General features: G+C 36.6%; 1 protein-coding gene across 1 annotated transcript; it reads left to right on the top strand.

The window, feature by feature from the left end:
* The first annotated feature begins 1,753 nt into the window (after positions 1-1,753).
* pard6b (par-6 partitioning defective 6 homolog beta (C. elegans)) lies at positions 1,754-26,839 on the top strand. The gene is made up of 3 exons (XM_042751226.1): positions 1,754-2,061; positions 6,552-6,774; positions 23,368-26,839. The coding sequence occupies exons 1-3, from the start codon at positions 1,999-2,001 to the stop codon at positions 24,225-24,227; spliced, it is 1,146 nt and encodes a 381-aa protein (XP_042607160.1). The 5' UTR covers positions 1,754-1,998; the 3' UTR covers positions 24,228-26,839.
* Positions 26,840-27,073: the final 234 nt, after the last annotated feature.

Genomic DNA, 27,073 nt, shown 5'->3' with positions numbered 1-27,073 from the left:
AGATATAATACTGTATGCAAAGATAAATGTGCAAAAGCTTAAAATTATAAACCAATGCTTTTGTGGACGAATTCTGTCTGAAAGAGTAAAGCTTTATCAATGGAAACTGGCAAATATTATCAACAGACTTTTCTGATATAGGTTTTTAAACCTATATTTAAAAGAAAACGTTATCTACAAGTAGTTTTAATGGGACAATATTGTTACAGTGTAAACCTTAACACAGAGAATTGTTAATTGTGATTTACCATACTATATTTTCTAGTCCATTCAACTAAATCAAGTTGTGTCAACTGGGAATTTTTTTTTTTTTTACTTCAATCAATAATCATAAACAAATGTTACCCCACTGCCTTAAATTTTTAAATAAAGATGACAAAACACCTTTTCTTTAAATTTCATTTATTTAATGATAGAGACAACACTTTCATTCACATTTAAATTGAACAAGCAATTTGCTGTCAAAACATCAACTGACAATTGAAAAAATAAATAGCAAAATACAAACACACACACGTGTCCGACACTTGAAAGTGTGATGTATAATAAATAACATTGGCATGGGATTGAAAAACAAATAGTTGCATTTCAATTCCTCAGATCAAAACCACAGGGATTATTTTTAATTTCATACCTCAATATGAAAATCAGAAGGTTAAACACTGCAAATTAACCCTGCACAAGTTCACATGCACTCCCCCCACCATAATGCAAGTTGTTGGTCAAAATGAGAAACCAAGATATTATATGTATGTATATACATAAGGCAAAAGCAATCACATTTAGTTACAAAAAATGAGTGTACTGCACTTATGCATAATAAAATATGAATGGAATGCACATTGAAGCACAAAGATCTGAACCATCAGATTCTAAATTTCATAGTGCAACATGACCAGACATAAGTGTTAACATCAGAAGGATCTTGAAAGTTTCCAAACTCTCCCACATCATAATGCTATTTACTGGTCATAAAACAAGAAACAGAAAAAGGAAAGTAAAAGCACTTGTCAATTTGAAGGAAATGTGTACATTACTGTATAGGAAAATGAGACGTGAAACAACATTTGTTTACATGAGAACTTGCATATTCCAAGTCATGACATGATAAACTTTAATGAGCATTCTAAAATGTAGTGAAAGGCTCAAAAGAACCTAAAGTTCCTTTAAAAAAACCCTACTTTTTATGAAAGAGCTTGCTGTGGAGCCGATGAACACATCATGAACATTGAAAAGTGAAAGTTACAATACAGCACAATACAATACACAATACAACACATACAGCCAAGTATAGTGATCCATACTCGGAATTTGTGCTTTCCATTTAACCCATCCAAAGTGCACACACACAGCAGTGAACACACACACACACCGTGAACACACACCCGGAGCAGTGGGCAGCCATTTATTTATGATATCCATATTTATGATACCATTTAAGATAACTAGTGGTATCAGATTGTAATACCATGTAATTTGATACAGCATTCTACATACCATGGTACTGAATGATTGCCATTCGTGGTATTTACATAGAAATACAATATACTTCAAAGAACAAAATACTTTTTTTGTTAGTGTTTGGACTGGGCTGGGTAATGAGTCTCGTTCATGGCACAAGAATGCCAGAATGGCCTTTGTGGCCAGAGGGGGCGCGCTTGATCTTGACGCTGAGATCTTCACAGACTGCACAATCTTCACAGACAGACCAGAGCTCGTGAGACAGAGCAAAGCTCCTTAAAAAAAACAGGGTGCGTGAGAGAGAGAGAGAGAGAGAGAGAGTGGGGCAGAGTTTAGAGCACGTTCTGTTGACAGGCGTCGCCGTTGCTACTCGATTCCGATAACAACACAAAGGAAGGCACGGAGCTGTCGCGAGATACGCGCCTTTACCTGGATTAAGCCGAGAAAAGCCGTTTAGGACGGACCGAACTGAAGGCGGATGAGCGCAGCCCGCGGGAGGGCAAGTGTGTTTCTGCGGCGGGGTCCAGTCAGCGAAAGATGAACAAAAACCACCGAGTGCCGAGCAACCGAACTCTGAGCGCCGTGGAGGTGAAGAGCAAGGTGCGTAGCCAGCGGCACAATTACTTTAATAAGTGTTCAGTCACAGAACGGACTAGTCTTCGTGGTAGGAATAGACTTTTGGGTGTTAAGACGCACTCACCCTGTCCTGGCAAGTTTGGTCAACCTTGTGAGTTCAGTCGACCGTTGCTTTTAGTGCTGAGGACACAAAGTGTGCGTGCTGTTGGGGAGAGATGTGTGTTTGGACAGTAGGTTTTGACAGGTGCTCTCCTATCTCATGCTGTCAGGTGTTTATTATATTGTAAAAAATAATGTCTAAAAGTTTTTATTTGAGTTGTTATGTAAGTGTGTGTTTGTCCAGTCAGTTTACCACAATCTCCCAATCCATGGCAAGCAATTTAAAAGTTATTCATTTAAACTAACGAGTATCTGTTTTATGTAACTTTTTTTTTTTAATTACTAATAAGTAATTCAATAGAGACTAGTATAAATTTAATTGCATACTAGCACTTATTAATTTGCTACTAGTCACTATCCTAATTAACAATTAACTTATTACAGGTTTGCTGATAGCAAATTGCTGTTTTTCCATCTAAATCTATTGGGATGTGTGGTTTATGTCAGATTAGTATGTAGTAGTTCTTGCTGGTCCCTGTTTCAGTTTTACTAGTAGCTATTCATGGACTCCAATGACTACTAACTATGCCAGTATGAGACACTGGTATCTATTCCAGTTAACATGTTTTATCTCAGTGGTTATAATTACATGTGTGTTGTCATATTTAATAACTAATATGGTTGTTTTGTAGTTCAGTTTTAAAAAAATAACTAGTAAGTTTTGAAAAGTTAGTAGTGCCACTTGGAAATCACACTTAGTGTTTAATAAACCGGTACTTGTGTTTGTTCGAATAGTACTAGAAAAACAGGAACAGATACTATGAGAAGTTACAATAAACAAAAGAAAATGTCTTCATAAATATTGCATAGTTACTAGTAAAACCTGATTAGATGCTAGTTGGAAGTGTATAACTGATATCAGGACTACAGATCCCTAGAATTCAGTGGAAAAACTTGCAGTTTGTTCACCAGTAACAAGAGATTATAGAATATTGGCAAAGGAGAACATACCTTTGACTAATATATTGGATACTAGTTACTATTGGTATAAGTGCAATTATTTTTTTTAAAGTGCTAGTAACACAAAACAATACTAGTTTGTGTAAAGGAATAAATACTAAAGTGGCTTGCCATTGCATTGTATCAATAAAAATTCAATTAAAGCCATTCTTGATCCTAAACTTGTTTTCACTCTGTCTTGTAAACAAACTGATGATCACTTATCTTGGACTTCAAACTTCACATCCACATGACAAGATCATGTTTGGGGAAATTAAATATTGACTGTTCTCAAAAAATAAGTTAAATCAAATACCAAGCTGCACATATGATAAATAACATAACTACTGAACCTGTCTCAGTGGGCCTTTATCGCAACTGTTATGTAAGTCACGTAAGTTTTACAGGCATTATATGCACCTTAAAATCTACACAGAAGATATTTATAACTTTATGCTGCTGTAGTCTGATGTGCAAATCTAATATTGGTCTTAACATACATATGCCTTGACATACATATGATGCCTAAAATTTGTAAAGGTAGGCAGTTCAAGCTCAAACAATACCAATGTAGATGTGGTTTACAACATGTTTGTTCGTGTTTCTCTTGTGTTAATCATTATGGACACTATAATAGAGCTGAAACAACCTAATCGATTTAATCGATTAAAATCGATTATTAAAATAGTTGTCAACTAATTTAGTAATCGATTCATTGCTAAATAATTTTTATTTGCCGTAAGCGGCTCATTTCGTGCATATTTTTAAATCTGCGGTGACCAAAGTGTGGCAGTAATGAGCCACCGGAGTTTTACTCAGCCAGTACAGCAGGAGAAGTAGCGACTAGCCAGTAGCTGGCTTCGTTTTATGTCACGTGCTTCCCGCACAGCGTCTCTGCAGCATTTAGCGTGATGGGTGAGGCAGGCGGCAGTGGAGTAAGCTCGAGAAAGAGAAAGAAAAATAAAAAAGCGGAAGATAAAACTAAACGGACGAAGTCATCCAAAATGTGGGAGCACTTTACTTTGCGCCTTCAAAAAAAGAAGAGTTACCTGTAAACTGCGGCAGGAAACATATCCTCTAAAAAAGAGATCAAGCCTAACTGTTAAGCCCTGAACATTTGGACATGTTGACCTTTTTGCACTGCAATGCAAAGTTTTTCTCAAATAATAAGTGAATAGTGTTCTGCCTCATTTCCCACAGGTAGTTGAATTCCTGTCAGTTCAGGCATAAGCTGTTTTTCTTAACATTTTATCGCTTTATTACATTTTTGAATTTTGCACTGTTATAAGGACCACTAACGTTACATATTTAAATCCGATGACTATCACAGTGTGCAAAGACTTTTATCTTGTGCAGATTCTGCAGTACAATGTTGTTTGCAAATGTTTAGTCGTAAAAGCTGATAACACTGCTTTTAAACAATTAACATTTAAAGCTTTGTCGTTTACCAGTTCATAATTCAGTCTTGCAGCCTAATTATGACTGAATGAGAGAGGTTAATGTTTAAATGTATTTGAAATGCACTTTTTTCTAAGTATTCACTGCTCTTTTTCACACACCAGGTTTTTTGTGTGTGTCCAAATTTTTTTCCTGACAACCTTCTGATGGATTTTACTTTCATTATTTATTCTAAAATGAGATTTCCATTCAGGTTTCATGCCATTGGCACTTTATTCGAAGGATTGTCACTGCAATTTCACAGCATAAGCTATAAAGCTGTTTCCCAGGTATAAGCTGTGTGTTTTACAGGAAAAAAAATTATAAAATACAATTTTACTGCAATTTTATTCTGTTTTATTATTCTTATTCTTCGTGAAAATATGTTCTGAAAGATTCCTTAATAAGCTTTGTTCGGGATGTTAAACTACTTTAGGAGCCCTAAGGATTGCCATGGTGAAAACATTACTTGAAATCTCCTTGTGAAATTTGCTAGAGTATGTATGGGTCAGTGTTTTGATTGCAGAAGAGTTTGACAAAGGATAACCAACACATAATAAAACACAACTCCAGCCATGTTTTTGATGAGGATATGACAATGCAAAATGGTTAAAATCTCTAAAAAGTCTATGTTGAATGATGATAAAGACCCTTTGTTAATAATTTACTTGGGGGAAAAATGGGCAAAACTAAAATACAAGTACATAAACCGATTCATCGATTCTTGTGTTAATCATTATGGACACTATAAACAAGAACCTGGTCATACTCACTGTACCAACTCTTTACAACATGTTTGTTCGTGTTTCTCTTGTGTTAATCATTATGGACACTATAAACAAGAACCTGGTCATACTCACTGTACCAACTCAAAGAAGTACAGGTCTGCTTTATAATGGACAAGCCATGCTTAGCTAGTGATGACATTACAGCTAACTGAGTCTCAATCCTCCCTTTACATTTTTTTTTTTTGTTGTTGTTGTTGCCAAACCACTTCATAACTTATTACAAACCATGAAATAATTTAGGCTGTCTCTTTTGACTAGTTAGTAATCATTTAATTTTTTCATCAGTTTTTTTGCCCATAATTTTCCTTGTTTATTAATAGTTTACATTTTTTTTTAATTGCTACTGATGCTGCTATTCTAGTTACTCTGTACTAAAATATAATGCTTACGTCCCCTTAAAGGGATAGTTCACCCAAAAATTAAGATTCTACTACTCTATTATTACTACACAAATGGAAATGTTTTTAATGGTGCACTGGTTGCTTTTTTATATGCACTATATCCTGGCACCATATTATTCTTGGATATTAAATCTCTTGAAGAGTGGATTCCTGTTAAGAGTGCATGCTGGAGATGTGTCAGCAGTTTTCAGTGTTTTTTTAATTTTTCTTTTTTAACAAAATAGTATAGATTTGCAGGTGTTATCAGTTGTCAGCTAAAACCTGAAAATAATGGTTCAATATATTGTTTTAAAATACGGTTTAAAATGTCAGTTTTATCCACAGTTGTAGTATCAGTGCATTCCTACTTTTTTCCATGCACAATAAACAATCACTATAAAATAAAAAAAATAAAAAAAAATAAAAATAAAAAAAATATATATATATATCAGAAATGAAGTCCATGTGACTTCTATTTCACAAGATTTATCAGTGAAAAATGTAAATTTGTCTATTTCGTTATTATTTTAATATTATTTAGTATACAATTATACTATGTGTTAATATGTTGATTATTATTTTCAGTTTTAATATGAATTTTTGTGTAAGTTTTAGCTAGTAATTTTGTTATGTGCTTTTGTCCTGCCAAGGCATTATTTATAATTTGCAAGATTTTTAGTTGAAGTTTTTCATCTAATAGGCAATTTTTATTTCAGCTTTATTTCAGTTAACGAAACTGATTTGTAATAGTTTTAGACTAGTTGAGTTTGTCTTGTTTTGCTGTGTACTGATGTCTGTTCCATGTTGTTAGTTTGGAGCAGAATTCAGGCGTTTCTCTTTGGACCGGTCCAAGCCGGGACGCTTTGATGAGTTCTATGGCTTGCTGCAGCATGTGCATCGGATCCCCAATGTTGATCTGCTTGTGGGTTACGCCGATGTCCACGGGGACCTACTGCCAATCAACAACGATGACAACTACCATAAAGCAATCTCCATGGCAGCGCCCCTGCTCCGTCTCTTCTTGCAGCGGAAAGGTGAGGGTTGTGTTTTTGAAGTGGGTCATTGTTCAAACTTCAACTCCATGTTTTGTCCTCTGTGTATTATGTGACACAATACCCTTCACATCCCTTATGGTCACAGCACTCACAGTTGTAGTTCATTTGTCCATCTGTATGGTGAGAATTTAGTTATATAATATGCACAAATGTTTCGACTGATAACACATGTGGAGGCGATAGCTGTGCTTCAGGAAGCTGTCCGACCAGAAGTGGTGCTTTTGTTTATTTATCAGTCATATCAGATTATAATGTGACAGGTTATGTAGTCCTGGGGGAAGTGAGTTGTGTTCATTAACCTGACTGCTAGTTAGCAGGGTTGTCTAAATTCAGATAAGATTTCTTCATTTAATCCTAACTAACAGCCGTGTTTAATGTGAACAAAGGATTGATCATTTTATTAATACTGTATCTTACAGTTTAATTACAGCTGTGCGATTATGATATTTAAGACCTTTCATAAGACCTATTTTATTTCTCCCTTGATGCATTTTTCGTTAACTAATATGGCCAAGTGTTTCTTAATTTGGGTTAAAAGTCTTCAGACTTTAAGACTTTGAACCCTCGACTGAGCTCACTTGAAAGCAGCAATATAAAGATAAAGGTCTGAACTGGTGACAGTTCACAGTTGTTGTGTGCTTTTGGTGTGTCATGGCCCCAGGCTGTGGGGTGCCCCACTTTAAGCTGTGTCTGTGCCATATGACCTGTAGATGGTAAGCCACTTTGTCAGGCGGAGATTAGAGGGGTCACTGTGTAGCACTGTGTGGCCTGCGTTTCAATTACACGGTGACGCTAGCTCCATGCTGTGACCTGCTGCTATGGCAGAATATGTGACACGGAAGCACATGAGGACCCACCCACTTTTTAACTTCACCCTATATCTTGTCACGTATGTTTTAGTTCTTTGAATGCATGCCTGTGGATGTAGGGGGTAAGCAGAAATTATTCCAAAGGCTAGATCTGATGTAGCACTAAATGCTACATATATTCATTAGATTCATAAACTTAGGTTTCAAAACCTTTCTAGCTTTCCACTGCTTATAAGACAATGGCATTCTGAGGCAATACCATGACTAAAAAACAGTCTATAAGTAGGTCCAGGTAAAATCAGCAGACATTTTGTGGTGATTTTAAAGGGGTTGTTAAAAAAAAAATTCTGTGATCACGCAAAAGAAGATATTTTGAAGAACAGTTGATGGTCCCCTTTGACTTCCATATTAAGAAAAAGAAAATACTATGTATGGAAATCAGTGGAGACACTTAACTGTTCATTACCCACATTCTTCAAAATATTTTCTTTCAGTAGAAGGAAGAAATGTATACAGGTTTGTAACAACTTGATGGTGAGCTCATGATGATAGACTTTTAATTTTTGGGTGAACTATCCCTTTTAAGGGAAATTCTGTTGATTGCTATCATCTAAGCATAGTAAGCAAAGAATGATAACTAATTGTCCATACCAGTGGATGACAAATGCTGCTTTAATATGCACAAGATCTTTGAACCTGGTTGGATTCTGATTGGTTCTCAGTATTTATTTATTTTTTTAATCATTTCTCAGCTGGACAATCTTTCTGAAAGTTATTATAACAATATTGTTCCTCTGTGCCTTTGTTCCTCTGTGGTTTGAACTTCCCTATTCTCATAGAAATTATTATTAAAACTTCATAGTTATCGAAGTAATTCTTTGTAGTAACTACCAAAGTGGTACTCATTCTTATTGGTTGCTGAAAAGCCTAATCAAATTGTCAAACTTTTTACTTAACAAACACAAAAGAAGCAGGGAATGCTTCTTCTTCTAAGAGTTTCATATTAGCATGTTGCTAAGATAACCGTACAGTACTCTCAATAATATGCATAAAAATTACGCAACAAATAAGATTATTAGGTAAATAAATTGCATATTATAACTAGATTTTTCTTGGTACTTTTCTGCCATCATGGAATTTTTTTTTTTTTTTTTTGCATGGAGTCACGATGCGTTCTTCATGATTGCCTTAAACAGTAACTAAACTGTTTATTTTAGAAAGCAGTCTACCTTTTGAAACAGGCTTTGTGTTTGTAGTGTTTTGATGCATTAAAATGCTAAGTAGGCATCACGGCAGGTTTCAGAACAGAGCCTGAAGTATTTTCTTTTGAAGATTTCCATCACGTATCACATTAGATCCAGAGAGTTTTGTGCACTTTGATGGAAGCCAGCGCATACACACACATAAAAATGTCTATGTGTGAGTTGGATCTGTGTTTGAAATCACAGCAAGGTGCACAGTACTGAGGCCGTCAAACCAGCTGAAATCTTTTGTGCAGCGTCTTGCCGTCATTGAATGGCACACATTCAGTGATCTGGGTTAAGAAAGCCTTCGCTGTGGTTGGCGTTCATGTGGGGGATGGGGGGGTCTGAGGGGCATTCTTGAGCGGTGCGCCTCATCTGTGGTTTGTGTTTGTAATTCTGGGTTTTGTTTTGTCGTAGCCTGTTTGGCATATTCGAGTGGCTTGACTTGAGCTCAGCTTACTGGATCTTTAATGAGGATGTTTTGTAGGGTGCAAATGTACATCTAAACACTCCAAATCAGGATTTATGTGTTTCAGTAGGCGTCCCATCCCAATGCAGATGCACATGCTTTTTCAGACAACATCAGGATGACCACAATGCGCCAATCCCATGCTTGTTGACCTGCTGCCATGGCAACAGTGAAGAGCTTTAGCTGAATGGGGTTAATTATGAGGGATACTTGAGTGGTGATTGTAGCATGATGGGATAGATACCACATATGCACGATTGTGGGAGACCAATTGTAATTAAGAATGAACCAGTGAAAATGGGAAAGTTGTATCTGAATACAGAGTCTGCCGTCCCCCCACCCTCACTGTCTATGGTGGTTGTGTATGTGTTTGCTGGCTTAAGGGGAGTTGGCAACCGTGTGTCTATTTGCATCATGTGATTTCCTGATCAGACATCCTGCTCAGTCCCTGCTGTGTCATAATATTGGGTCTTTGCTCTATATTCTCTGTGCTCTACATTCAGTCCTCCTTGTTAACAGCTGAGTCCAGAAAATAACCTCTGTTCCAAAACCTTGTGCGATGCCTCCCTAGACACCATTTTAAGGTGCCATAGGAACGCTCCTTATGTGAAAGGTTCTTGAAAGTAGGAAACAATATTACTGTCCTCTGAAATACTCATTTTGCCCTGTGGCATCATTGCAACAACTTGTTTTTCAATAGTCAATTTGTAACCCTAGACCACAAAACCAGTCATAAGTAGCACAGGTATATTTATAGCAATAGCCAACTATACATTGTATGGGTCAAAATTAATAGATTTTTCTTTTATGCTAAAAATCATTAGGATATCAAGTGAAGATCATGTTCCATGAAGATATTTTGTAAATTTCTGTACTGTAAAAACATCAAAACTTGACAACTTTAATGTTTAAAGGTGATTTTCTTAATATTCTCAATATTTGCACCCTCAGATTCCATATTTTCAAATAGTTGTATCTTGGCCAAATATTGTCCTATCCTAACAAACCATACATCAATGGAATTTCAAAACATTGACACTTATCACTGGTTTTACAGTCCAGGGTCACATTTAATACAGAAAGATGGAAATAGCTTAAATGAATAGACTGTTTTACCCAACATTTCTGTGTGTGATGAATTTCTGTGCTTTATAAGATCATGTTTTTCTGATCTTACACTGTAAAAATATCCTATTAAATCTGTGGTGACTTTCAGAAAGTCACTGAAACAAACATGGTGACTAGGGATATGCTGGTATCAAATTTTCATGTTGTGGTTAATTGCTCATGCTTTTATCACGGTATACGATATTACCACGGTATTGAAATTTAGTTTCAAAAAGTGGTCATAATAGAGTATAACAGGTTAAATAACTTTTTTCTCATAACAAAAATAAGTGAACATTTAAATACAAAAAAGCAATACAGAAAAATATATAAAGTTAAACAATTTATACAGATTAAAGTGCAAAAGATCTATAAAGACCAATAGGTATCACTTTACAATAAGACCTCATTAGTTAACCTAGTTAATGCATTAACATTCACATTGAGCAATAGCTACATTTGCTACAGAAGTTATTAATCTTTGTTAAAAAAAAACAACAAGTCTTAGTTCATGTTAGCTCATTAAATAACACAGTTGCAACTTTCGATTTTATTTTTAAGGTGTTATTACAGTAAATATTGGAATACCTAAGATTAATGAATGTTCAGAAGAATTTTTCATTGGCAGGTTACGTTAACTAATGAATTAACTAATGTTAACTAATGAAGCCCTAATACAGAATCAAAACACTTTCAAACAATATCTAGGTCATGTTGTAGTCCAGATTAAAATGTAACAAAAGTTTGAAAATAAATAACCTATTAAGTCTAAATATTTAAGTATTTGGCGCTGTGATGAACACCACAGCAAATCCACAAGTCTGAATGGCTATTTAAATCTATTTAAATACGTTTTAGAAAGTAGGCAGCTGCTTTATTTATGGGGTTTCCAGGATAATGGTTGCATTTTCTGCAATTTAGCGCCATCTGTTGTCAGAGAGTGAATGTGCTTTCATTCAGGGCATCTCTCAAGCGTTCCCCCATGTGCTTCTCATGCCTGCTTGTTTACATCAGAGCGGCACATGCGTCCGTCTTTCAAGCAGCATACAGCGGTGTTATGCATTTTGACCAGTTGATGGGAATAGTATTCTTAAAATGCATCCCAAATTCTGAATAATCTGTAATGTATAATTATTCAAGGTATTTAGAAGTGCCCAGGATAACAATATAGTGCATATTCATTACCGTGATATATCACATTACCGAATACCGACACATGTCTAATGGTGACAGTGTTTCAGGTATTGTGATGTGATGGCATGTTGATCTGCTTGATGTACTGATAACCAACATTATAATACAGACAGTAAAAATACAATATTTAAAAGTAAAAATACATATAATTCAATGTTAATTAATTTACATTGTTTACTTTAAGGTAGCTCACAGTTAATCAGTCAACAGGTTTTTACTATAGCAGTTTTTTTTTTTTTTTTTTTTTTTTTTTACTATGGTTTTTTTTCTGTAAAAAAAAAAAAAAAAAGTTACAGTGCAGTTTAGAAGCCAGTGGAACAGAAGTGGAATACACGGCATATGTGTTGCATAGGTGTCATCATAATCATATCCAAAGGCCATCCAATGATGATCTCCTCCTACTTATCTGCTTTGGCAGGAGATGCCAAAAATTTTGCATTCACCCTAAAAATTGGGTTGTTGCTCTCCTCCTAGCAACATGCTAACATTAAACGAGTCAAGTCTCCTTTGAACTTTACACTAGGATTCTTATTTGTGTGGTGTGTGGACCTGCTGCCTCTGTACAGTGTTCCAAATCTGTCACTTATGAGGTTCCTTTTCAGTTCGGATGCTGCCTTAGAAGAAAGCTGCCTATGTAGAAAGCTGACAGCTTGCTAGCTTTTGAACAGAGTTTCAGTTTGAGCACTTGACTTGCTAACTTCACCATTTAAGTCAAACTACAAAATCTTTTGAAAGAGGCTGTAGTTGAGAATTCCGCTGAGATTAATTGACGATTCAGCTAATAGTATTAGCAGTAATTTGTCTTTTGTTCATTAGAATTAATCTTTCCACCTGTGTCTGTTTCTAATAATTGCCCCGTGATTCATATGATTGTCATTCATTTCCATTTCTTTCATAGTTTTCTCAGCGTATCTCTGGGATCCTCCCTACTGGCCTCACCTGTCGGAGAGGTGTGGTTCAGGAAAGCAGCTGGAATAGTTTCTAGAGAGCACTAGGGATGTGCTGGTCTAGTCGACTAGTCGACTAAACGGTACAGCTCCTACTAGTCGACACTGAAAATGATAGTCGATTACACAACAGAAAAAAAAACATGATAATCATTAAAATTACCATCATTTTGTTGCTACTAAATTCCCATTGTTACATTTAAAACATTTTAAATAAGTTAAAATAAAACATATGAAATATAATACATTATTTTTAAAAGTGTTTCGGGACGTAAACTACATTTTTACCTCATGCCTCGCATGAGTTTTCTGTGTCAGTTGTGGCGAGCTCAAAAGTGACTACGCAAAAGACGAGCAAGGTTTGGGATTATTTTGAATTAGACTAAACTAAAAAGTTTTGTGTGAACTGTGTAATGTCAAATTGGCTTACAATAACTCTACTGGAGCGATGCATAATCATATTCATTACATGCACGTAGCCGTCTAGCTTAGAGACTAGCCAAAGCCAGCTAATGTCAATCACTACAGCACGGCGCAGCTGCGATCCCATCCGCGCCGTCTATTCCTCAAATATTTGACTTTGTGCGATAAGGCGGGATAACTTGACTAGCAGCAGACTGCATGATCTCGTTCCACAGTATCTGAAATATTGTTATGGTCGTTCTGAAATGTCTGAGCAAAGTCTGAAAATTATTATATTCAGTTCTCCTAGTTTTTTACTGATATTTAGTGCTAGTTTAACAGGAAGTCTCTTTGATGCGTTGGATGGAAACAGTGCTTGTTCGCAAATGTTTAAGTGATATTCCAATTTTGCGCATAAGTTAAATTCGCAACTTTGGATGGAAACCCTAATGGCCTCAGGTCCTGTCTTTCTTTTTGGTCATTTTGTTTTTAGATGATATAGCCTACATGACGATGTTTTTAAAAGCCATTTTAATGGTATTCCTTGATAAAATTCCCTATTGTTTTTGTGTTGTGTTTTAATTTGTTGGCAAACGTTATATGAAGATGAAGAATTCTGTCAGGCTATTGATTGATTTTTCATTGTTCTGCATTTCCCCAGCTGATTTTAATAAATAAGCATTGGCTGACGTTGAGTTTGTTCTCTTCTATTTTTTCTTCTTAATGACCACCTAAAATTAAATAATGATAACGCGAGGCAAGAGTACAGCATAATTGTGACCTATTTTTAGTGGAATTTATTGAGGGATTTGTCAGTGCGATTCATAGATTAAGTATTTCAAATGCAGGCTATTATATACACCTGTTTTTTTTTTTTTTACCATCCTTTGGGGGTTTCTTGCTTTTAGACTAGTCGACTAGTCGGATACAAAACTTCCGTTTAACCGACAGTCAAATTCGTCATCGCGCACATCCCTAGAGAGCACTGTGACATATGCTTTAGGAATCTGCCTGCTGTTACCTTGTCTCTTTCGCCTTTCCTCTCCCCTTTCTTTCCTGAAACCACAAATTTGTTTACTTTTCCATTCATGTCATAAGCTGAATCATGGCACAGGGGTGGGTTTGTGTTTTATTGACACCTATGACCTCTGCAGCTTTTATTGCCGCTTCAGTTTTAGGTGGAGCCGCTTTAATAAGCGGGAGGAATTCCAGGGTCATGGAATGTCACGCTGATGCAGAGACGCACTGGAACACTGTTATGTCATCATGCCTGGGTAGAGAGGGCCAGGGCCTCTCTGGTGTTGTCAATGAAGCGGAGCGGGATGAAGGAGGGGTGGGGGGTGTGCTGCATGGTGGAAGAGGTTGTACTTCTGGGGGGGAAGGGGCAGTAAGCTGCAGGATTGGGGGGAGGCGTCGCACTGTGTGGAATGTGTTCAGACTCTGATCACCTCTGCTGATTAGACTAGACAGGACAGGAGAGCTGCTCATGGGTGTGCGAGGAATGGAGCAGTCTGTGAACATATAGAGCTGTAGACAGGGACCAGACCAGGAAAGAGGTGATGGGAAAACAGTGTGAGGATAAAGAGGTATTATTAGTGGGAAAACACTCTGCTATTACATTATTATTGAAGAAAAACTAGTGAAAGACCTGGTCACTGGTTAGTCCTGTTTTGGATAAAAGGTCAAATCATTCACAAACACACTGTTGTTAATCTTTGTCGAGATGTTCTTGTGCTTCATAGAAATTTGTAGATGAGGTGCCAATATCATCATAGATTGAGTTTTCTCACAGTATTGTATAGAAACATTAGACCCTTGTATCAATATACAGTACTGTTCAAAAGTCTGGGGTCAGTAAGATTGTTAAAATGTTTTTTTAATGCATTTCAGAATATTATTTTAAAATATTATTGCAACTAAAAAAAATATTCCACTCTTCTACTTCACTCTTTAATGTCACATGATCTTTTAGAAATTGTTCTAATATGCTGATTTGATTCTGAAGAAACATTTATTTTAATCAATGTTGAAAACAATTGTGCTGCTTAATGTTTTTGTGGAAACTGTGAAACTTTTTTTTCAGGATTTTACATACATTGTCTTTATTGTCACTTTTGATCAATCTAATGCATCCTTGCTGAATACAAGTATTAATTTCATTAAAAAAAAATAATACTGACCACAAACTTCTGAACATTACTGTATGTTATGTGTTTGTTCATAGAACTTATTTTAGTTCAATTGTAAGTAGCAGGTTGTCTAAATAAGCAACGACTCAGAAACCAGCTTTTTTTGAGTAGATGACTGAATAAAGCACAACCAAATGCAGGGTTTTGAGACACTCATGTTTTTTATTGCATCTGTCACAAGTTTTAAATGCTGATTACTTTAGTGTTTTATGATTCTGATGTGTATGATTAACCTCAGAGCAGTAAAACACCTTCCAAACTGAACTCTGACCTTTAGCAGTGCACTTCACATTCCTCACAGAGTCAAAGAAAGGAGAAGGTGCAGGTTATCAGGAAGGTCCTCGCTGTGGAAACTGAGTGACAGCATGTCCCAGCTACGATTGAGTGCAGGAAGTCTCCACACCGTGATTCCATCTAATATAACATGGAAAAAGAGTGTACGTGTTTGTAGACTGATCAGATTTTCTATCCATTTAAAACTGAAACTACCAGTTACTTAACTGTTGAACCTGTGGAACCAGGGCTGGCCCAAACACAGGCCCACGGAAACAAGCCTAGCCCATCAGTCACCGTCACTCCCTGAGAGACAGAGACTGTGTTAGAAAGAGAGAGAGAGATTAAGATGATGATACATTGAAGGAAGAGAGTGGGAGAGAGAAGAATGAGCAGCGTCAGCATGAATTAAACCGAAGGCAGCAATAGTTACACAACATGAAGGAGTCATTCTACCCACACACGCTCTTATTAATCATCCTTAAATTTGTTCCAAATTTATGCTTAACCATATCCTTCACAGAACTCTAGCATTATAAAGGGACTATATATATATAGTATATGAAGTATATGTAGTATATGAAGCTGTCCTGTGCTATGCAACATTAGAAATACTAAATTAAATACATTCTTCAGTAATTGACAATATTCCAGAGGTGCTGTTAATTACTACAGATTTTTTTCTTTTTTTTTTTCAAATGTAAATTTTTTTTTGTTGTGTTTTGCACTCAATCAGTCTGTTTCTCATTTACCTGCCCCTCAACAACACATAAAAAAATGATTTGCGGTTGGTCACTTAACATATCAGTGAGATGTTCTCTTCCTGTTTAATTGGGCGGTTTCTGGCCAGAAAAAGTTAAGTAAATTTGATATGTTGATTGTCAACAGTCAGGCTTTCTGAACATAACACTTAAAGGGGACATCTGATGCCCATTTTCCACAAGTTTATATGAATCTTTAGGGTCTTATAAAGATTTTACCAAAGTCTGTAACATACTTTGGATAAATTTCTCAATGGGAGTGTAAAACAACACCCTTTTTACCTTGTCAAAAACATCTCTGTTCACAGCCACACGTTTTGGTGCATGTCCCTTTAAATGCTAATGAGCTACTCCTCACCTCGCCCCTCTCTTCCGTGGGGTGATGAGCAGTTCTCTGATGCTAACTAACACATTATTAGGAAAGGAGATTTGTAAAGATTCATTAAAAGAACCTTAATCACTTCTTCTTTAGGTAAAGCTGGATCATGAATGATTTGTGCGAACATAGACGTATTTAGTTAGATCAAGGGGTGCATTCGCTTCAAAAACAAAAGTAATCCACTGCGTCTTCAGCGGCTCAGATGTTGGGAGTAAATGATGACTGCTATGTTCAACATTACATCCAAAAATAAAACACCTCAATCACTTAGGAGACATTGTCTACACCTGCTCCGGTGTCGAATCAATGACGGACCGATGACAGCTCACTCAGGGAGGGTCTGTGCTAAAACGGCAGTGTTCATCAATAGTTCTGAGTGTGTGACGTAACTCTGCCAAGAATCTGTGAACGGCTTGATCTGAGACAGTGCTCATGATTTTTGGAGGGTTTAAAAACAAAAAAAAAGCACTGGGTGGATTTTTACCATTATAGGATGGTTGTGTCCACACACTGCCAACACATATTTATGTTCACCATGTAAAAGATGCATCCGATGTCCCCTTTAAAAATTGTAGCTTTAAGAGCTAATGTTTGACACCAGGCCTCATCTGAAATCACATACTTCCTACTATATAGTAAGTGAAAAACAGTATGTGAAATGAGTAGTTTAATGTTCGAATCCACAGTATTCATAAAACAGTAGGCGATAAATACCCGGATGACCTTGTACTTCCAGGAAGACTTGAAGTGCTTAGCCCATGGATATTTTACTTTATGGATATTTTGTCCCATAAGTCCATTGGAGAGGGAGGGTTTGTCAATGGCATTAAATTGATGCATCTGGCGCTAGTAGGTCACTTGACAGTGACAACATGGCGAATGTAGTACATCAAGATTAAATTCGTACTATGCACATTCACCCTATATAGAACATAATTTTTACAAAGCAAGTAGCCTGCCTATTTAGAGAGTATGTGATTTCGGACAATCTAGGTCTGCTGCTGTTTTATAATTCACAGGAATTGTATGATGATGATGCGTTGGCGGCTCAAGGTTGTTTACACATAATAGACAATTTGATTGGCTTGCCATTTTTGCTTAAATTAGAAACTGCTATAATGATTCCTATACACAGAGTGAGTTTCATACACCGTGCAACTTATTTTCCCACATTTTCTCTAAGTATCTTTGTTTTCAAGGTCTTTTCCCATGTTACGTTACTAGCAAACTTTGCGTTTTTCTTCTGTTATCAGAACCGGTCTCACTTGATCTTAGCTGCATCACAGAAGTATGTGCTCAGTGAGCCCAGAATAGCAGCACCTCATAAACTTTATGTATTGAAAAGTTTTTTTTTACACATCAACCCTCGCTCTTTCATTCTCATTCTCTCTCTCTCTGGCCTAATAAGTGCTCATTACAGCCTTCTCCACCCTCTCTGCTCCCCTCTCCTCTATCGTGCCGTGTCTGGAACAGGATGGCACACACTCCCCAATGTGGGAGACATCCGGAGTGAACCTTAAAGAAGCAGAAATGTTTCCACAGATGCTGTCATGCCGTCAGCGGCTGCTCGTCTGAATAATCTGTGTGCTCGATTCTTTGCAAGCAGCTTTGTGGAGCGAGACCATAAACAGAAAGCAGCACAGTGGCCACATGCAAAAAAACCTGAATGAGACATTCACAAAAGTGAAACATGAGCCATCACGGCCTTTTTAAGGCCTGCTGAATATTGTATGAGATGAGTCCATCACTCTCAGTTTGCGGTGAGCAGAGACACGGTGTGACATCTCTATTGTTTTCACACTCCTCGTGGGATGCTTCTCATGAATGTGCACCTCTGAACTGACCATGAATACTTAATTATAAATAGTGAATAATCAAACTAATTTTCATATAGACAAATACTCATAAGTTTTATATTTTAGTCTGGTTGTTGAACAATCTTATTTTCTTTCTTTATTCTGAGGGAACTTTTTTTTAAGTGACCCAAGGTGCATCAATTTATTTTTACACTTTGTTTTAAATCTACAGACACAGTTTGTTTAAAATTATAATATCCTGACTCCTGTAATATCAGTGGCCTAGAAAAATCAATTTTATTCAATATAATAGATGCATAATTATTATCTGACAAAATGTTAAATATTTTTTCAGTTTTGGCAGATACTGGATATTTAATTGTTCATCCTTCTTTCCCCTATTTTTATTTTTATTTTACATTTAATAACTGTTAAATGTAATCTTTAGCAAATTTCAAAATTGATATCCATTTATCATACTGTACATTATAACATTGTAATGCCTAAATTCAGTTGTAGCATTTAAAACTACTGATTTTAGTTCTCAGTGTTCAGTGTTTTATTTTTTATTTATTTAGACAAAATAGCATTTTTAATTTTAGTGTCGGCATTAATCAGGTACTTGAAAACACAGAAGAGTTAAGAATACACAAACAGGTCACCTGACCTTGGGCAAACAATATGACCCTGTGTAATGAGATACTGATCATCTAAGCAAAGGTGGGAAAAAGCATTTCACTAAGCTCACACACACACACACACACACACGACTCTCACTGGCGTGCTGATCACACAGACTGCTTCCTGGTGTCCTTTGACAGGAAGTGAGGTGCTTCCACTGCCACGGTCAATGGTGACCACAGTATCAGATAAAGCCAGTGTCACATTACTGCTGCCATATTAACACACAACAGAGAAATTCACACTATTTTACTGCCAAACCAAACTGAAATGTCATAATAAAGAATATTACATTATAGAGAGAGAGTTTGGTGTCTGTAAGATTTTTGTGATGATTAATTTTTTTTTTTTTTTTTTCAAATGTTTTTTCATGCTCACCAAGGCTACATTTTTAAAAAAACCATTTGAAATATTATTACAATTTAAAATAACTGTTTTCTAATTGAATATATTTTAAAATTTAATTTATTCCTGTGATGGAAAAGCTGAATTTTCAGCATCATTACTTCAGTTTTCAGTGTCACATGATCCTCCAGAAAACATTATAATATGCTGATTTGCTGCGCAATAAACTTTTCTTAATATCAATGTTGAAAACTGATGTGCAGCTTAATATTTTTAAATGTATTATTTAATGTGTGTGTGTCAATAAACAATTGTTTTTTTTTTTTTTTTTATTTTATTTGAAATAATAGTAATTATGCTGTAATTATAAATGACACAAGTCAAGAAACAATAAATGCCTGACTAATCATGTATCTTAATGTATCTTATCAACAAATACATGATTTTTTTTTTTTATTTGCATTGTATTGCTTCAAGCCATAATTCAGAAATAAGTCCTCATATCCCCTGGTCTGCCTCTAAAGATTATTAGACCCATTACAACCGGACTGGTTTCTGTAGTGTCAGGTTTCACAAAGAGCCAGCTGTCCTGAGCTCAGGAAGAGAGATGATAGAGGTTTGTGTCCGTTAACATGATGCGGTTTCCATATATTGTAAGCTGCTTTTTGCATCCTCTCACTTTTTCTCCTCTCGATCTCTGAGCCAACAGAAAAGCTAGTTTGTGCTCGTTTGAGTGGCCCTAAGGGACTTCCCATGCTGTCCTTCAGCACTCACTATGAAGCCATTGTTACACACAAACACGACAGCTCCATAAGGAAGGAAGAGAGGAGAAGAACTCTGGAGGAGATGAAAAGAGACCACATACATGCTCGACCGCTCCAGCCAACCTTGCATAGCTGAGACTTGTGTGTGCATGCTATGTGTTTGTGAATAAACCTCAGCTTTATTAGGTCAGAAAGACATTTTTATTATGTCTGCAGGTACTGAAGGCAAGTTGCCAAATTATTGTTAAAATTTCAACACAAGCTGCATATTCATGTTGAAACAAAACACAAGGACAATCCAGGTAGTTTTCTAGTGGGAACTGGCTGTGGGGACCTTTGACCAACAATCAATATTGTGTGTGTGTGTGTGTGTTTTGACTATATTTGGGCTGATCTGAAATCTGTTCACTAGATCACACAGCCACATCCCTGCTAGCATGTTTCTGGTTAAACAAACACACTGGAAGAAGATGCTTTCGTTTGAGAGGTACAATTTAGGTTTATGGCATTAAAATAAATCCATAAAAACATCACAACCCTTGATACAAAAGATCAGTAAATAACACAAATGTTAGTTATACTCTTATAACATGGTGGTTTTTGTTAATAATTACATCTCTCAGGTTAACCATTGTTCATTCGGGTTAATGGGAGTTCAGAAAAACACATGGTACTGCTTTGAACTCTCTCAGACATTTCCAGCCTTCATGCACATGCATTTATATCCTCTCTCCCTTCCTACGCTATTCTCCTTTTTGATCTTGAGTATGAATGTCTTGCAGGTGAAAGTCCAGGCTGTGATTAAGCCTCTGAGGAATTCATAAATGGCAGCTGAGAGAAAAAGAGAGAGAGGTTGAAAGGAGGCTTGGGTTTACAGTAGATTACACATTAGCTGAGGGGTGGAGGGAAACTAACAAGCAGGCATTCTCTACCATGGTATCCCCTGCAGGTCTCTCCTTACAAAGCTTAGGGAATAGTCCTACAAGAGCAAAAAAACATGCATAATTTGAACATGTGATCAATAATAATTAATAATGAGCTTGCACAGATAATATATGTTTACAAGCACAATAACACTGATAATAATTTGCATTGACCGAGCCACTGAAAAGCATCCAGACACTTTTAGTTATTGCCCCTTTTTGTTTTGTTTTGTTTTTTGCTGCCCTATATTAACAATTTTATTTATTTTTCTGTTTTAAGTAAAACAAACAACAAAAGTGGTTTATATTATTTTCATTTATTATTTAAATTAAACATGACTTGATCAAAGTGGTTGTTCACATTAACAAAAATATGCTGATATTGTACTGCATTTATTTACAAAGCTACTGAAAAGTGTTAGTGCCCACACTTTTAGTTGTTGATCTATATTACCCATTTTATTTTTGTTTTGTTTAGTTGTTTTTCCAGTTTTTTAATTAATATTAAAATTTATTTCTTCAAACAACAATTAAAAAAAAAACAAAATAAAAATACAAACAATTTTACGATTAATCAATTTAGGGCTGCAACTAACGATTATTTTGATAATCGATTAATCGGTCGATTATTTTTACGATTAATCGATGAATCGGTTTATGTACTTGTATTTTAGTTTTGCCCATTTTTCCCCCAAGTAAATTATTAACAAAGGGTCTTTATCATTCAACATAGACTTTTTAGAGATTTTAACCATTTTGCATTGTCATATCCTCATCAAAAACATACCTGGAGTTGTGTTTTATTATGTGATGGTTATCCTTTGTCAAACTCTTCTGCAATCAAAACACTGACCCATACATACTCTAGCAAATTTCACAAGGAGATTTCAAATAATGTTTTCACCATGGCAGTCCTTAGGGCTCCTAAAGTAGTTTAACATCCCGAACAAAGCTTATTAAGGAATCTTTCAGAACATATTTTTTTCACGAAGAATAAGAATAAAACAGAATAAAATTGCAGTAAATTGTATTTTATAATTTTTTTCCTGTAAACACACAGCTTATACCTGGGAAACAGCTTTATAGCTTATGCTGTGAAATTGCAGTGACAATCCTTCGAATAAAGTGCCAATGGCATGAAACCTGAATGGAAATCTCATTTTAGAATAAAAATGAAAGTAAAATCCATCAGAAGGTTGTCAGGAAAAAAATTGGACACACACAAAAAAACCTGGTGTGTGAAAAAGATCAGTGAATACTTAGAAAAAAGTGCATTTCAAATACATTTAAACATTAACCTCTCTCATTCAGTCATAATTAGGCTGCAAGACTGAATTATGAACTGGTAAACGACAAAGCTTTAAATGTTAATTGTTTAAAAGCAATGTTATCAGCTTTTACGACTAAACATTTGCAAACAACATTGTACTGCAGAATCTGCACAAATAAAAGTCTTTGCACACTGTGATAGTCATCGGATTTAAATATGTAACGTTAGTGGTCCTTATAACAGTGCAAAATTCAAAAATGTAATAAAGCGATAAAATGTTAACAAAACAGCTTATGCCTGAACTGACTGGAATTCGACTACCTGTGGGAAATGAGGCAGAACACTATTCACTTATTATTTGAGAAAAACTTTGCATTGCAGTGCAAAAAGGTCAACATGTCCAAATGTTCAGGGCTTAACAGTTAGGCTTGATCTCTTTTTAGAGGATATGTTTCCTGCCGCAGTTTACAGGTTACTCTTCTTTTTTTGAAGGCGCAAAAGTAAAGTGCTCCCACACTTTGGATGACTTCGTCCGATTAGTTTTATCTTCCGCTTTTTTCTTTTTCTTTCTCGAGCTTACTCCACTGCCGCCTGCCTCACCCATCACGCTGAATGCTGCAGAGACCCTGTGCGGGAAGCACGTGACATAAAACGAGGCCAGCTATTGGCTATTCGCTACTTCTCCTGCTGTACTGGCTGAGTAAAACCTCCGGTGGCTCATTACTGCCACACTTTGGTCACCGCAGATTTAAAATATGCACGAAATGAGCCGCTTACGGCAAATAAAAATTATTTAGCAACGAATCGATTACTAAATTAGTTGACAACTATTTTAATAATCGATTTTAATCGATTAAATCGACCATTGATCCCAAACACAACTCAATTTGTGGTTGTTGATGAATGACTTGACCATTGTAACCCATTACTAAATAAACGAAACACCAATATTCCAATAAGTTGCAACACAAACGTTACATATTTACATTCTCTTTCTCTTTTTTCTTCCTTTTGTGCAGAGGAGGCAGATTACTCTGCATTCGGCACGGACACTGTGACCCGTAAGAAGACCCCAGCGGCACTCGCAGCGGTCCTCCTTCGACCGGACGCCAACAAGAAGAAGCCTCCTATCATCATCAGCCTGCCTAAAGATTTCCGGCCAGTGTCCTCCATCATCGACGTGGACATCCTCCCAGAGACGCACCGCCGCGTCCGTCTATACAAACACGGTCAAGAGAAACCACTGGGCTTCTACATCCGTGATGGTTCCAGCGTGCGCGTTACACCCCAAGGCCTGGAAAAGGTCCCGGGCATCTTCATCTCCCGCATGGTCCCCGGAGGCCTGGCGGATAGCACGGGACTGCTGGCCGTCAACGACGAGGTGCTTGAAGTCAACGGCATCGAGGTGAGCGGGAAGTCTTTGGACCAAGTAACGGACATGATGATCGCTAACAGCCACAACCTCATTATAACCGTCAAGCCGGCCAATCAGCGCAATAACGTGGTACGTAGCAGCGGCGGCGGCAGCTCAGGACGATCTACTGACAGCAACACCAGTTTTTATGGTTACTCGACACCGGGTTCGATGGTGATGACCCCGTCCCATATTATCCAGAACTATGAACCGGATGAGGAGAGCGAGGAGGAGGAGGATCTGGTGATCGAGGCGGACAGAGGGGCTAAACTTTTTCCGCAGGCAGGGGCACGGGCGACGGCCAGCACCAGCATGCCCGCCTTGCCCAGATACGAGCCCCACCTCGACCTCCGCCCCTCAAATGGTACCATGGCAAGCAGTGTGAGCGTGGGGTCTCTGAATGCCCATGACAGGGGATTAGAAGGGCGAAATCTAGAGGAGGAGGGCACAGTCATTACACTGTAAAGACACACACAGCATATAATCACACACACATGCCAATACATACTCTTGTGTGCCATAGGACTGAAAATGCAAGTCCAGGACCAAAAGAGAAGGACAGTCACCACAGCACCTTACAGCACTTCTCTATAACAACAGGACCTTGATGAGGTAGTTCTCATCTTTAAACCCGTGTAGAGCAGCACAGCACCAAAATAGCTGCTTCTTGAGTAATAATGAACTTCAGAACAGTCAGTGCGATTGAATGAATGCAGACGGCACCGTATGAGTCATGACAATCTTTTTTTACTTTGACAACCACACCCTTCAGAGCCACGAGGCTCTAGCGTTATCAGAAAACAAAGTACAATGGGTTTTACCCATCCTCTGCGTTACCATGGTAACTGAGTCTGTCAGCACTACAGAACTTCAGAAGGAACTGAAATAAGCTCTTCATCCATCTCCGTCTGCAACACTAACACTCAGCTTACCGATTCTTTGTGGTATTCAAGCGAATCATGAACCTTTGTCTGGCTTGAGTGAATGTTTAGGAGATATTTTCATATGAGTGGACAGTTGTAGACTGCTGCCTCGGTTAAGATATAGATGTCTTATCATCTCAGAAGTTTTTAATCATAGCCAAAAACACAGATGATTAATGTCATATTTTTCATACTGATATGTTTTATTGGTATCACTTATATATCTTTATTACAAGGGCTATCATTCTGCTCTTTGCTACCTGTGGTTTATATTACCTATTGATCTTTACTTGATAGCCCTGTCTGGGGTTTCGGAATACATAAATATCAATAATGTTTCAAGGGAGCGCTCTGATGTGGAAACTTGGTGGTTTCATTTATGAAGAGCATCTCTACCGTGACACTTTTCACTAAGCTTCAGCTTGTTAACATTAGATAGATCAGTCAAAAATGAATATTCTGTCATCATTTACTCAGATCTTGTGTCATTTTATAACTTTCTCTCTGTGGAGCATAAATGCAGATATTTCCATACATGGAGAGTTCCTGTTGGGAACATGGTGGTGAGTAAATGATGACAGATTTACATTAATGCATTAGGTATCTAACTATTAATAATATTTTTACATTATCTATGTTAAAGTTAATTTCTGCATACACTAACTTAACTTTTTAACATTTAAGTTAAATAAACATTAGATAATGTATCATGAGTCATGAACAATAGTATATGTATGAATCAGCATTAACCAGGATTAATAAAAGCGGTAAAAATGGTTCATGACACATAACTCATGACACATAACTCATTGTTTAATGTTAACAATATGAACCTTATTTTAAAGTGTTACCTCTAACAATAAGTGTTGCAGTCGAATCATGGTGAAAACCCTTAATTTGTAGTGAATTACTATAAAATATTCAGTAACTTTCCCTCTTTGTATGTAAAGGTTTTTAATTTTTATTTTTTTGTGCATGTCAGCAGAGTACCAGCCAAACCCTTCAGAAAGTATGGAACAGTTGGGTTAGTTTCATCATTACTATGGGACAGACGTAGATCATTTATTATTATTATTTTTTAATTAAACTGGTTGAAATCTGTTGTGAAGTCTTGTCAAAAATGCACAATTAATCATATTGTCTTGTAACGTCCATACCCTTCACTCACTGTGTACGGTAAAGTGAGGTCTTCCTACTTGAGTGATAATTATGATTTCTAAAAATGACCTCTGGACAAATGAACAAATGTTATGCTCTTACTTAGAAAGCATTCCTTTAAGTTCAAATGGCTGTAGGTACATTTCTCCCCTTTTCATCCTTGTACATACATATCATAATGATATGCATGATGTGACAGCTGTAAGCTTCAATATGATCTTTTGAGATCTCAAAGTGTGTTTCAGTGGATACACTGGAAGAGACTGACGGGAGACAGATGTGCCTACGCTCTTACAGTTAGGACCTGCTGTTGGAGATTTAGCCGAAGTAGCCTTTCACTAGCTCCCCTTTTAATCACTTTTCATGGCACTTACATTACCAAACCTGCTTGGAGTAGCACACACACTGTAGCTGTGATCATACACACTTCATACTGATCGTTCATTTTTATGGTACATACGACATATTGAATGGAGTCTTTAGCTGTGTTAATTTATTTTTATATTAACCACTACATACGATTTGGGATTGAAACCACAGAAGTTTTATTTATTTTAAAATAGACTGTGTATTTTTACTTGCTTTGATTTAGCGGACATTCTAATTTTTTCCACTAGCATCTTTGGAGGAACTCAATGCTCAGACCTTTAGGGGGTGAATAGAAATATGAAGAATAACCTGCTATTTTCCAAACTGTGAATATCTTTGCATTTCTAAAGGAGACTATATGTCTATGAGCACCTGCTTTGAGAGACATACAAATGGGCTTTTAAGCATTATCTTTCATGTGTCAATTTCTCTTTTTGATAATGAGCTTGCCAGATAAATCTTAAGGTATAGATTTGTACTGAAATTGTCAGTATTTTCTTATTAGTACTACATGAAAATTTGTTTCACATAATGAAACTTTTAAAATGATAAATACTATATTAAGACATAGATGCACATGTATTATAGTCAAGTCTTCAATGAAATAAACTAATATGTAGAAAATCACTGATGCTGTTCCTTGCTTGGTGTGTTGGTCATGAAAAAGTCTTTTTATCTGTGATAACCAGAGTGTGTCAGTTTGAAATATACAATGAAGAATCAGCGTTAACTTGATCAGTCAAGTTTGTTTGTAAAGAGCTTTTTGCAATACATACAAAGCCACTTTATGTCTTCAGACCTAGTGAACTGCTTTAAAATAACATAACAGGAATGAAGAAGGATGGGTTTAAACGTCTTATG

This window comes from Cyprinus carpio, chromosome B23, assembly GCF_018340385.1.
Source record: "Cyprinus carpio isolate SPL01 chromosome B23, ASM1834038v1, whole genome shotgun sequence".
NCBI lineage: Eukaryota > Metazoa > Chordata > Actinopteri > Cypriniformes > Cyprinidae > Cyprinus > Cyprinus carpio.
Note: the sequence above shows the minus strand (reverse complement) of the source record. Positions and strands in the feature narration are given on the sequence as shown.

Bases quoted from the DNA above. Each gene is read 5' to 3' on its own strand.
- pard6b (XM_042751226.1), top strand. From the start codon at position 1,999: ATGAACAAAAACCACCGAGTGCCGAGCAACCGAACTCTGAGCGCCGTG. The intron at 2,062-6,551 runs GTGCGTAGCCAG...CCATGTTGTTAG, and splicing joins CCGTGGAGGTGAAGAGCAAG to TTTGGAGCAGAATTCAGGCG. The intron at 6,775-23,367 runs GTGAGGGTTGTG...CCTTTTGTGCAG, and splicing joins TCTCTTCTTGCAGCGGAAAG to AGGAGGCAGATTACTCTGCA.